Here is a 12,448-nt window from a genome sequence, read left to right on the forward strand (position 1 = left end):
GGCCAGATAGAAAGGAACATAAATGATTTTACCATGCCTAAAATAATTCAAAATGATAAAATGATAGGAAAAGATGCTAGCATATCTGCCATCGAGCGTAATATACCTCATGATGAGCTCGGACATGTCCGCCCAGGGAGCCATAAGATCTTTCCTATTGTAGCCACCATCAGCCATCTTGTTAACTCTTGAGCGCTCCTTGTCTTTGTCAAAAACGTTCATCAAGTCCTCCTCCCTAGTTTTCCTATCTCTATAGAACCTTCTGCCATTTGTTGCCAGACCAACAACTGTCACCACCAGGGTTTCATCAAGCTGATACTCGGCACCATAAGCCCTCAGGATCCCTTTCTTCCACCCATTGACAAAGGACTCCGTGAGCAGGGGAGAAGGGCCATGAAGTATATCCAAGAAGGGGACAATTCCCCCATCAATGATTTCCTACCACACATCCCTTTTTTTCTTCCATTTCTCACAAGTAGATGGTTCTTGCCTGTTCTTGTCCCCAGCCATTATGCTCTGGGTCGCCAAACAACAGGAAATGGGCCACATCAGAGAAGTCTCCAAGCAGTCGCAGGAAATGGGCCACACCGGAAAAGTCTCCAAATAGTAGTAGAAAATGGGCCACACAATAAGATAGAAAGTCCAGTCACATGGGAAGTTTCTAGATCTTCGGTTAGGGAAACCAAAAAGGAGTCATTTCTTGGCCATCAACTCTATCAAGTCATAATTAAAGATCATTGATTAACGCAAGGGGTGTAATCATCACGAGCCATCTCGCACAATTTTTTGGGGAATGAATCCCTACTACTCCACCATTTTTAATCGTCACATAGCCCACCGCTAGATTAGCCAATAGAACCGCCACTTTGTTGCCTTCCTGGTATACATGCAAAATTTTGAATTCTTCCAGCTCATTAATTATACCCTAGCAGTCCTTGATTAGATTAGCAATCATCCATCTAGGATCTGTGCACCCATTCAAATAGTTGACAGTGTTTAGTGAGTCAAACTCCAACCAGACTTTTCTAAAGCCTTCTCTTTTAGCCATGAGTAACCCAATGTGGGCAGTGTTAGCCTCCGCAAAGTGGTTAGTCTGGGTGCCCAGAGGAAGTGCCACCGCAGAAACCAGCAGACCCTCCTAACCACTCCCTTGCCCCCAGTCGTCCCACTAAGAATATTTTTATTCACATCAACATTGAGAGATATAATCTCAATTTACAATTTCAATTAAATAGCACTAGCCCACTCAAAAATCATGCTCTACTATATAGTTTTTACTGATGGGGAAGCAAGGTTGCATCAAGATAGAAAGAATCACAATACATGTCTATACAATAACTTTCAATAGGTTTGGACACATGTTTTAAAGTAATAATATAAGAAAAAAATTACAATGAAAACCCAAATATAACTTTCCATCCCACCTTCTAAGGTGTTCTAGACATTTTTATAAATGGTAGGGCCATATGCATGTGCATCCAACTCAATGTAATTAGAAATAAAGTCATTTTGTTCATTATTAAATACTATTGTTGTATCATGTTGAGCATGTATATGTTCACATTTATAATGAGTCTACACTTGACCAAATTCAAGTAATGCATATATTTATTACTTAATTATTTAATTTATTTAGTGGAGGGATTGGAAGAATGAGTGAAAGGCCTATATTTTGAATGTTATGTGTGCAACCATTCATGCACTCAAAGGACCTATACTATTAAATTAATTTAAATGATCCATGATTATAAAACATATTACCTTTTGGAAGAGGATGTATCTTTGTGTAATAAATTCATGCCTCAAGAGAAGAAGAAAGAAAAACATTTTTGTGTACCTTGATTCAATGCTACACAAAAGTGGAATAAAACCTATGACATCACCAAAAAGCATAGGTGAATAATGAAAACTTTGATTTAAAGAAATAGGATCACATTCTCATAAAATGAGAAAAATATTTAAGTATGGATTAATACATTTGGCATGACATGGCACTTATCATTGGAACCCTCTCAATAACATTTTTATTTATTTTGTATCCTTTTATACTATTAAATAATTTTTATTTTAAAATTTAATTAAACTATGGCTACCCTTTTTATCAAATTTTGGTAACAACTGATACATTTAAAGAGAGATTGCATGCATGTTCTCACATATTTATGCCTTTTTCCCACACTTAGATTATGTCTAGTCAATATCTATTGATGTGTCAAGTTATCATTTTTTTCTTCTTTCCAATGTTATTTCACACACCAAATAATCATTGATTTTTAAAACATGATGACATTGTATGTAAGATTAACTATATCTTATTATGGTCACATCCATATCCTTGTGATTGATAGTCCTCCTCAACTCCTACCACCATTTTTTTTGTTTAGTAATCCATAAGATATTTATTAAGCCCAATATATTTCTCATTATAAACCCTCCAAATTTATTTCATAGTCTACAAACAAACCATTAAATAATAAAATGATTGTTAGTAGAATAGGCCAAATAGAAAAGAAGAGGGTGGGGTAGGTAGCTAAAATATAATTGAAAAAATAGAAGACACAAATATATATATATATAACTCTTTAGGCTAATGCTTGCCTTGTGTGTTTCCTCTGCTTGTCAGTAGTTTGGTCTACCATGGCTGCTCTTTTCGTGTTATCTGTGATGCTTTCCATATTTTCAATCTCCGCTCTTCCTCATTCTCTTAAAAACCCCCCTTCTCATCATCATCATCAACAACAATTACTCTTGCAATTCAAAGTTGCTGCCATTACCAAAAACAACACCTCTCTACCCGACTGGAATCCCCTTCACCACTTCTGCAACTGGACTGGTGTTATTTGTGATCACTCTTCTCACTCTGTCCGTGAAATCAATTTAACGGAAAAGAGTTTAGACGGCACCATTTCTCCAGTGCTGGGGAATCTCTCATCTCTTCGATCCCTAGATCTCTCCCACAATTACCTCACGGGGTTGATTCCAGCCCAACTCGGCCGACTCCCACATCTGCGGAAACTCCGGCTGAGCCACAATTACCTCAGGGGTAGCATTCCGGCAATGCTGGGTCATCTGTCAAGTTTGAAGTACCTTGCCTTGGGCTCAAACAATCTTATGGGTGGCATTCCAAGCTCTTTCGCAAATATGTCCGCGCTGGTTGATTTGGAATTGGCCGCAAATGAGCTGACTCGCCCACAGACTAGTTACCTCCCAGAAAACGACTTAACAGGCTTCATTCCCAGCGTGTTATTAAATCTCTCCAAATTGAACAAATTAGATTTATCTGCAAACCTTCTAACTGGAAGAATTCCATTAGAAATTAGTACGAAGCTCTCCAATTTGGTATTCCTTAGTTTATGGGGAAATTATCTTACAGGAATCATACCACGAACCCTGGGAAATTGTTCCCGTCTCCAAGTATTACTTTTAGATACAAACGCACTCAGAGGAACGGTTCCAATGGAGTTGGGTAATTTGAACCTTCTTACCCGGCTATACCTACACAGCAATCAACTTGTTAGTGACAGTAGTAACACATTGGCCTTTCTCACGGCTCTCACAAATTGCTCCCACTTGCAAGAAATAGAAATGGGAAACAATGATTTCACTGGTATATTGCCCCCATCCATAGGAAAACTATCTTCAAATCTCAATTTCTTGGGTTTATCAGACAACATGATAAGCGGAAGCATACCACAACAGATTGTCAATCTGACAAGCTTAACCTACGTACATTTAGGCAATAATCTTTTCAGCGGCAATATTCCATCTGGAATTAATAGATTTCGGGAGTTGGAATTTATGCAATTGGGTGGGAACAAATTAGAAGAAAGCATTCCAAGTGAGATAGGTCAAATGCAACATCTTGGATACTTAAATCTTAGTCACAACCAATTATCTGGAAAAATATCGGATTCTCTTTGTAGCTCACAGCAGCTAAGACGTCTTTTTCTTCATCACAACAATTTATCAGGGAAGATCCCTGTTAGTTTGGAGGGATGTCAGAAGTTGGAGCTCCTTGACTTATCTCACAATAAACTTGGGGGAAGCATACCTCGTGAAGTCATTGTCAGCCTCAAAAACCTGCAATTCTACCTCAACCTTTCATGCAATTCTCTACGAGGGTCGTTGCCACAGGAGATGAGTAAAATTGTGATGGCTCAAGCCATAGATATATCGGGAAATCAACTTACTGGGGTCATTCCAATTTCTCTAGGAGACTGCACAGCATTAGAGCGTCTAAATCTATCCCACAACGCCTTTCAAGGTCCAATACCATATTCACTCTCCAAATTAAAAAATCTCCAAGAAATCGATATTTCTTTCAATAAATTGTCAGGCCATATTCCAGTAGCAGGGTTGTTTCCGAATAGAACTGTTGTAGCATATTTTATGGGGAACCCTGGCCTATGTGGACCGAAATGCTATTCACTGCCTCCATGCCCAAATCTGACCCAGGGAAAACATTCCCTGGCCAAAAAAATAGTCATATCAGTTGTTGGAACCATTGGATTTATATTATGCTGCTTCATTATAGGCATCCTATGGAGGCATAAACTTTCAAGGCAACTAGTTCGTCCCTCAAGCTTTATTTTCCGAAGGCTTGGCTATCAAAAATTTTCCTATCAAGATCTTGTCATTGCAACGTCTGGATTTGATGAGTCAAACTTGCTTGGAGTGGGTAACTTTGGATCTGTCTACAAAGGCATCTTGAGGGATGGTAAGGTAATTGCCATCAAGACACTTAATATGCAAAATGAGGAAGCTCTTAAGAGTTTTAAGAGAGAGTGCAAAATGTTAGGGAGGATTCGGCACCGGAACCTCGTCGAAATAATAAGTGCATTTTTCTATCCTGACATGAAAGGTTTGGTTCTTGAATTTGCCTGTAATGGGAGCTTGGAAAAACAATTGTATCCTGACAAGGATAATCAAGAGCTCCGTATATCGCGCTTGAGTGAGTGTTTGAGCATTGCTGTAGATGTAGCCCATGGCATGGAATATTTACATCATGATTGCCCTCTACAAATTGTGCACTGTGATTTAAAACCTAGCAATGTGCTCTTGGATGCCAACATGACAGCCCTTGTCACTGATTTTGGTATATCCCGTTTAACTACTACAAATTCCATAGATTCATTGAGTACAACAACATTTGCACTCAAAGGATCCATTGGCTATATTGCTCCAGGTAACATTTTTATCTTTATCTTGACATCATCATTTACTTTATTGGATTTGTAATCATTTCATGAATTAAATTGATTGCAGAGTACGGATTGGGTGGGAGTGTTTCAACCAGGGGAGATGTTTATAGTTATGGAATTCTAATATTAGAGATGGTGACAAGGAAGAGGCCAAGTGATGAAATGTTTGTGGGAGACATGAACTTGCAAAGGTTGGTGAGGTTGGCTTTCCCAGACAGATTGATAGATATTGTTGATAGTGAGCTGTTGAAAGATGTAAATGAAAACATGGAAGACAACAGATGTCTTCTTTCTTTTATCCATGTTGGTTTGCTTTGCACTGCTGAATCACCAAGAGAGCGACCTACCACAAGAGATGTAGCCAATGCCTTGGAGAACCTCAAGACATCTTTCATGGGAGGTGCAGCTGCTTATAATTTAACATCTACCATATCAGACCTCCTGCACAATACTAATCCCGCAGAAGCATTGGCATCTGATAGTCAAAGTTCTACATTTTAGATGTTTATAACTTCCATTAATAAGATATAGTCCTTTATGTTTGGTAGTTTCAAGGTTATCTTCCATCATAAGCTAGTCTTCTTTCCTGTAAAATCCAGTTTAAGTTATATTCTAGTTCTTTGAGCTTGTAAATTGTTCCAATTCATGTGTTTACAATTTGAGAAATTGTGACATGGTCAATACAAACTTATTGGAACAATGCAAACTGTGTAACATATTGTCCTATTTACAATACTTCCTCTCTTAATGTGCAAAGGTTTAAGAATTGTTTTCCTTTCGTTCCCAAATATTCATTAGTCTCCAAGCTCAGAACAGAGGCAGTGAAAGATATAATATAATTCCGGGAGCCTGCGGACAAAACAGAGGCTTGCAAAGCCTTATGTTTCTTTCTTAGTTGTTTTACTAAGCCCTTTGGTTCTGTCAGTTTCCTTTCCATTATTAATATATCAATAGGAGCATTGAATTTGATGTGGAGAATTTTTATCAGATATTATAGTTGTAAGTGCTCTAATAGACATGTATACAAATTGTGGAGGCTTTTTTATGGATTTTTTGAGCCTGATTTTAATGTGTACAACTAAATATAGACAATCGCCTCTTTGATGTTCTGATATAATAGACTCTACAGAATTAATGGATAACGATTTTCATTTTCTGCTAAGCCCCCAACTCCATGATTGCTGTATTGTGATTTTCCCTGTATATTTTTATTTTTGTTGATTATTGAGTGGTGTAAGGATTTATAATTTATACTGTTATAGTTGATTTCTTCATGGTTTAAGAGAAAGTGAGACTGGTTTCATATAGTCAGGTGTTTTTTAAAGTTTTAATTAATTAATTTGTTTTTTTATCAATTTTTCTTTTGATATGATTGAATCACAATTTTTTTCTTGCTACTTTAATGTCAAAATCAAGGTGTGGCATATGAAAATGCCCATGTTATATAGGTTCATGTAGGAGGGCCTTTTAAGGGAGAACATTCTTTATGGTTTGGGTCATTTCTTATTTATTTTGGTTCATGTTTTCTCACTTTATATCATACTTGATTTTTTTGTTTAAGTTTAGGTATTTGTGTCTTAATTTTCTATGATGAAATAAATGAACATTTTAGAAGTTGTAAGCAACAATAAATAAAATTAAAATTTATTGTAAGAATATAATAAACTATACGTTAAAAAGTTATGAGTTAATTATCAAGGGAAAGGATGACCTTGACCTTGCATTCTAATATATAGATTCTCTTTTATCTTTTTGTTTTCTTTGTTATCTTTTTTTAAATGTTTCTATATTTTAAAACTAATGCCTTTTTTCAAATAATTTTCTTATACAAAAATTACACATAATAGAATATATATACAAAATAGAAATTTTATTCATGAAATTGTAACTTAAGAGAGTGTATGCTCTATCTATGTTACCCTACCAAAGTGGAATTGTGAAGATAATAAAAGCATTTTATTTCTCTCACTTACGTAATATTTATATGTGTTCAGCATATATTATCTCTTAGGTTTATTAAGGTGGCATCTAAGCTCTTTTTAGGGCAATGTCTATATGTTGTTTACATAATTTAAGGTCATCTTTAAGTATCCATTATATGCTCTCACACCTCACTATAGGGATCTTGGTTGGTAGAAAGTGGTTATAACTATACTTGAACTGAATCTATTACCCATGTTTTCACCAAAAGATTCCCCTTGCAAGTACTTTTTGTTTTTTTAATGTTACAAACCCTATGATGAGGGTTTTCAAATATCCTTATAATAGTTGTCCTTCTTTCCTTATATGTATTTACCACAAAGGGTATAGCAAAGTGATGAGTATTTTACCTCCAATACTTAGGTATCATATAACCTTTTAATACAATAGAAAAACCAAGAAAAGTTCAAAAACCTTAAAGGTTCTCTCTCATAATTGTACCACCAAATGAACCAGCTACTCTTAAGTGTAAAAAAAAGTAATCTTCCACTCCTACAAGAAGTTCTCAGTAGCCTAATTAGGGTAATCTCCTTGTCCTCTGGTGTAGTAGCACCTAGTTTTAACTAGTTTGTTGATGCATTCCCAAATTTAGGAGTGATTGATCATATTTAGGATCAATGCTTGAATAATGGACTGTTTAGAGGTCCACATGTGTGTTTGGAAGTCATTTGAAGGGTGACTGTTGTTAGGCCCAATATGGAAAGCTAATGTACTAAGAGGGGAGGGGTGAATCAGTACAGCAAAACTTTTCTTGAATAATAACTTTACTGTTATGCATAAACAGAATAGTGCAGTAACATAAAATAAAGTTAAAACAAATAGATAACAATCATACATGATTCACTCCATAACACATATATTTTGGTTACACAGAAACTCTTGGTTAAAGAGAAAAACTGCGGTGGGGATGACACCCACAACTTCACTACTGCAATAATAAAGAGTGCTCGGTTAGAGCTGCATATTAGCTATTTCTGATAGCTTACCCTGTTAGGAGTAACAAGATCTGTTGGATCTACCTTGCTAAAGGATTTTACAACATTTATTCTGAATGTTGTACCTGGTTAGAGGCTTTACAATTTATAGACTTGATAAGAGTCTTTTACCCTATTAAAGGTTTCTCTTTCAACTTCACAATATTACAATAAAATCATTACAAATATCTGCAACTTTACATCTGAAATGTTATAGCAGATTCTATGTGCTCAGAATAGGTTACCTTGCTTATAGCATACCTCAGTAACCCATATAGTAACTCGGTAAACCCTTCTGTTTACTCTGTTCTTCGACTGTTCTTCGAAAACCTTCTCGGTGACCTCTGTGTCTCTGTAATAGTCTTCTTACACACATATACACCCTTAACTCATGTTGTATAAATAGATCTCTTAAGACAGTGATCTAATTCATTGTTTCGATCTTACAAACAAGATTCCTCGAATGAATAACTATACAAAATATTTCATTGGTTAGATTGATCTCAAAATCATACACAATCTTTTAGTACAATTTCCAATGTAATAATGATTAGATGTGCCTCGATCTTGTAACACGTTTTCATATGCATGTCCAGGTTCAATGTATCTGGTAACACGTTTCACTTGGTGTATATCAACTCGGTGTGTCATCTTTGCTGCTCGGTAGACATAAAAAGATACTTGGTAGACAGCTCGGTGTATACTGCGTTCTGTGACTACTTTCTTCTGTAACCAACTAGACTATGCATACCGACTTCTCTATGTATACCGACTGCATGATTCGGTAGTGTTAACCGACTAGAGTATATAGTATGACTTTGAATATAAAAACTAATGGCAACTTGATAAGTAGTAACAATCTCCCCTTTTGACATTAGTTGAGATGTTTGACAAAACTACTTTCAAATTCATAACTCAAAAATCTATATACTTTGCAAAATGACTATACTTGACAGTATATACAATAGTCAATGAAATAGTATAATCAGATATACTCCCCTTATCATTATACTGTACATAACTCTGATTTTGCATGCTCGGTTCTGTGCTTGTGTGCTCTGCTTACTATCCTTGGATACTCTACATACGCTGCTCGGTATACTCCCCCTGTATACAATACTTTGAATGTTATATCAAAACTGTATCACTCCCCAAATATATAGTATCACTCCCCCTTTTTGACAAACATCAAAAACTTAATTTCCATCCAGGGGTGGTAACTGATCAAAAATGGATTTATACTTTGTCCCGACATTAGTGAGTGCAAAGAGAGTGCATCCTTTACACTTTCCATTAAAGAATATTGTGCTTGAATATCAGCCAATAGGGATATGAAGCCATCAAGAGTGCTTCCCTCTTGTGTAGTAGATAGGCGTGTAGCTCGGTTAATCTATTCTTGAACTGATGAAAGATGAGGAAGGAATAATGTCTGGAGTGTTATTATATCCATCCTGATCTTATGTTCTTCATTTCTTAGCTCCAATTGTTGAGCCATGAGCTGTTGAAGCTTTGTATAACAATTATGAACGGAATTAGGCTCTGTGGTCAACTTATTTGAGAGATCGGTGATCTCTTTTTCAATTGCATCAGTTTTATTCTTGATATCTTTAATGAATATAGAAAATGTACAAAGTTTCTGAAATAAATAAAGAATATGCTTGAGTTGCGGGGACAACCTAGCAATGAATTTGACAAGTTTGACTTTGCCAATAGCTATAGCTTTTTGTACCTCTTCTATCATTTTTGCAATAAGCTCCTTGTCTTTGAGCTTGCTCAAATACTCAGATGCATCAACTCCAGATGTTTCTATTTGATTAAGGAGTTCATCCAATTGAATGTGGATGGCTGCATCGGTTGACACTGTAGTTGTAGGTAGCATATCTGATAGCAGTGTCTTCACCTTCTAAAGTACTTTATTCTTCTTTTGTATGGCCATCTATTTTTCTTGTTCGTCCTTTGCTTTGCAGAGTTCACCGAAATCAATGAGTGCTTGCCCCTTTAATTTTGATATATCCACATTGGGCAACACTATTAGTTTAGATAAATCAACTTTGAAGCTATGATTTTCCACCTTCTTCTCTTTACCTTTGGTCAGTTGGACCAAGACAATAGCTTGAGAGGCTTGCTGACCCTCGGTAGGTTGCTCGGTAGAGGCAACACTTTGGTCGGTTCCTATAGCTGTTGTGGTGTCTTTCGGTGCCTCGGTACTGGGTGTCTCAACTGCTACATTTTTGGTGCTCGAAGGTTCTTCAGAGGTCTGTTCTTGAGTAGTCTCTTCTCCTATTGTAGACTTGTGACCTTCGGTGCCTTGTACTATATCCTGAGGAGCTTCGGTAGAGACAGGTTGATTAACCAATGGATAAGGCTAAACTTGTACTAAAGCGGATTCACTAGATACAAGTTTTGCATATGTAGTGCCTTCTATCATTTCCTCCTCCGGTGCTTCTGTATCCATGACATCTTCATCTATTTGAATAGTGTTAGCAGGGTCTAGTTCGGTAGCATCAGGACCTTGCTCGGTGAAATCAGGATCGTGCTCGGTGACATCAATGATTTCAACTGTAGATTGTTCACCGGCATCCTTGATTTTGAAGATTTCCTGCCACTTTGGTTTTGTCTCTTTTTCTACGTCAATGTATAGCCCATTCATCAGTTTTAAAGATCTTTGTTTGACAAGAAACCTTGAATTGTAGGTTGTTAGATTTTCCTTTATTTCAGCTACTAACATATCAGGAAAGAGATGGACTAGACTTCTTTCTCTGATTTGTTTCTCTGAGTCCATTGCATACTTCCACCTATTATCAATATGCAATTAAAGTTCATTTGGATGTGACTTTGCTAGTTCCAATGGAGCTAACTGGAACTTTAGAAGTGTGCAGATGACAACTTCTTCAATTTGTCTCTTCTCATCATTGTTCCTGGTTTCATACTTAACAAATCTAAATAAACTAAATCCACCATATTCTTTCAGATTAGCATAGAAGTTTTCAACACTATGTATATTTACCTTCTGGCTCTTGACAATCTGGAATTTGTTTGCATCCTCAGATTCTGTATCACTAGACTCTTTTGCCAAAATGAGTCTCCGAGTAGATTTCTTGTAGGTCTTAGTTACCTTGGGAGTAGTAACACTCTTTTGTTTCTTACTCGGTGATGCAGCTGATGCTCTTGTATTAGGTCTCTTTGTTGGAGGAGTCAGTAGGGCCTTTGAAGTGTCCTGTTTCTTTCTTTTTAACACTTTACCCTTAGGCAATTCAGTACTTAGTGTTATTGTTGCCTCTTGACCTTCTGATTCTTCTGCGATGATGGCAAGAGTGCCTTTGATAGGTGTAGAGGAAGAGTCTTCTCTGAATTTCTCTGTCAATGCCTTTATCATCTTGGTTGCCTTCCTTGTAGCTTTGGGTACTACAATGCTCATTTTCACTTTCTCCTTCATTTCTTCATAGGTTCCATACCTCATCTCGGTAGCATGCCTTGGCAATGTCAGAAATGCATCGATTTGCTGTTGTGTGATATCAAAGTCAATCTCGTAACCCACAGGAGGCAAAGATTGAGTCCTCGGTTCCACAACATTCACATAACAGTAATCAGTGTCAACTTCAAAACATATTTCATCTTTGTATTTCTCTACTAGCTAGGGTGGTATCCTATATCTGTTGTGCATTTTCTCTTGAAATTTACTGAAGTAGTCATCCATGATATCATTGAAATTATCTCCTAACTTCTTGATGAAGTCATTAATCTGATGGGTGATTGGTCGGTGTAGCTCCCAAACTACTTTACCGACTGATGGAAAGAATTTCTCAAAGTAGAAAAACATGCATACAAGAAGTGAACCAAACTTTAGTGTATTTTTCGAGTTGTTCTTCTTTGGCTTCCTTATTGTGTTCAGATTCTCAAACAGGTTCTTCAGTAACACTTCACATAAGTCAATTTTCATTCCCTTTTTCACAATTTTATAAGCTATGTCAACTGCGGCACAGGGTACACTGTTTTCCCTTGCAGATTGGAAGAAACAGTAACCGATTACTCTAATGGAAAACTTAAGCTCTGCATCAATGACATTGTTCAATTTTTGTCCTCTATAATCATATTCTACTCTGGTTAAACTGATTAGTTCCTTCCATGATATCATCTTTTGAGCTCGTGCATGATCATAGATAGGGTAACCGGTAATCAGATGAATGATTTCCTTAGTTATCTTGAATGGTTGCTCTTGTAGCCACATGAAATCATCATGAACTCTTCTTTGAACAAACTTGACCCATTGGGGCTTGAACACACGAGGGTAGG

The 12,448-nt window shown here is 36.7% G+C and overlaps 1 protein-coding gene across 1 annotated transcript; it reads left to right on the forward strand.

Annotated features, from left to right (window-relative positions):
• Window positions 1-2,637: 2,637 nt before the first annotated feature.
• LOC131042023 (putative leucine-rich repeat receptor-like serine/threonine-protein kinase At2g24130) lies at window positions 2,638-5,702 on the forward strand. Its single transcript, XM_057975319.2, has 2 exons — window positions 2,638-5,185; window positions 5,266-5,702. Exons 1-2 carry the CDS (start codon window positions 2,638-2,640, stop codon window positions 5,700-5,702), a joined length of 2,985 nt encoding a protein of 994 aa, XP_057831302.2.
• Window positions 5,703-12,448: the final 6,746 nt, after the last annotated feature.

This window comes from Cryptomeria japonica, chromosome 5, assembly GCF_030272615.1.
Source record: "Cryptomeria japonica chromosome 5, Sugi_1.0, whole genome shotgun sequence".
NCBI lineage: Eukaryota > Viridiplantae > Streptophyta > Pinopsida > Cupressales > Cupressaceae > Cryptomeria > Cryptomeria japonica.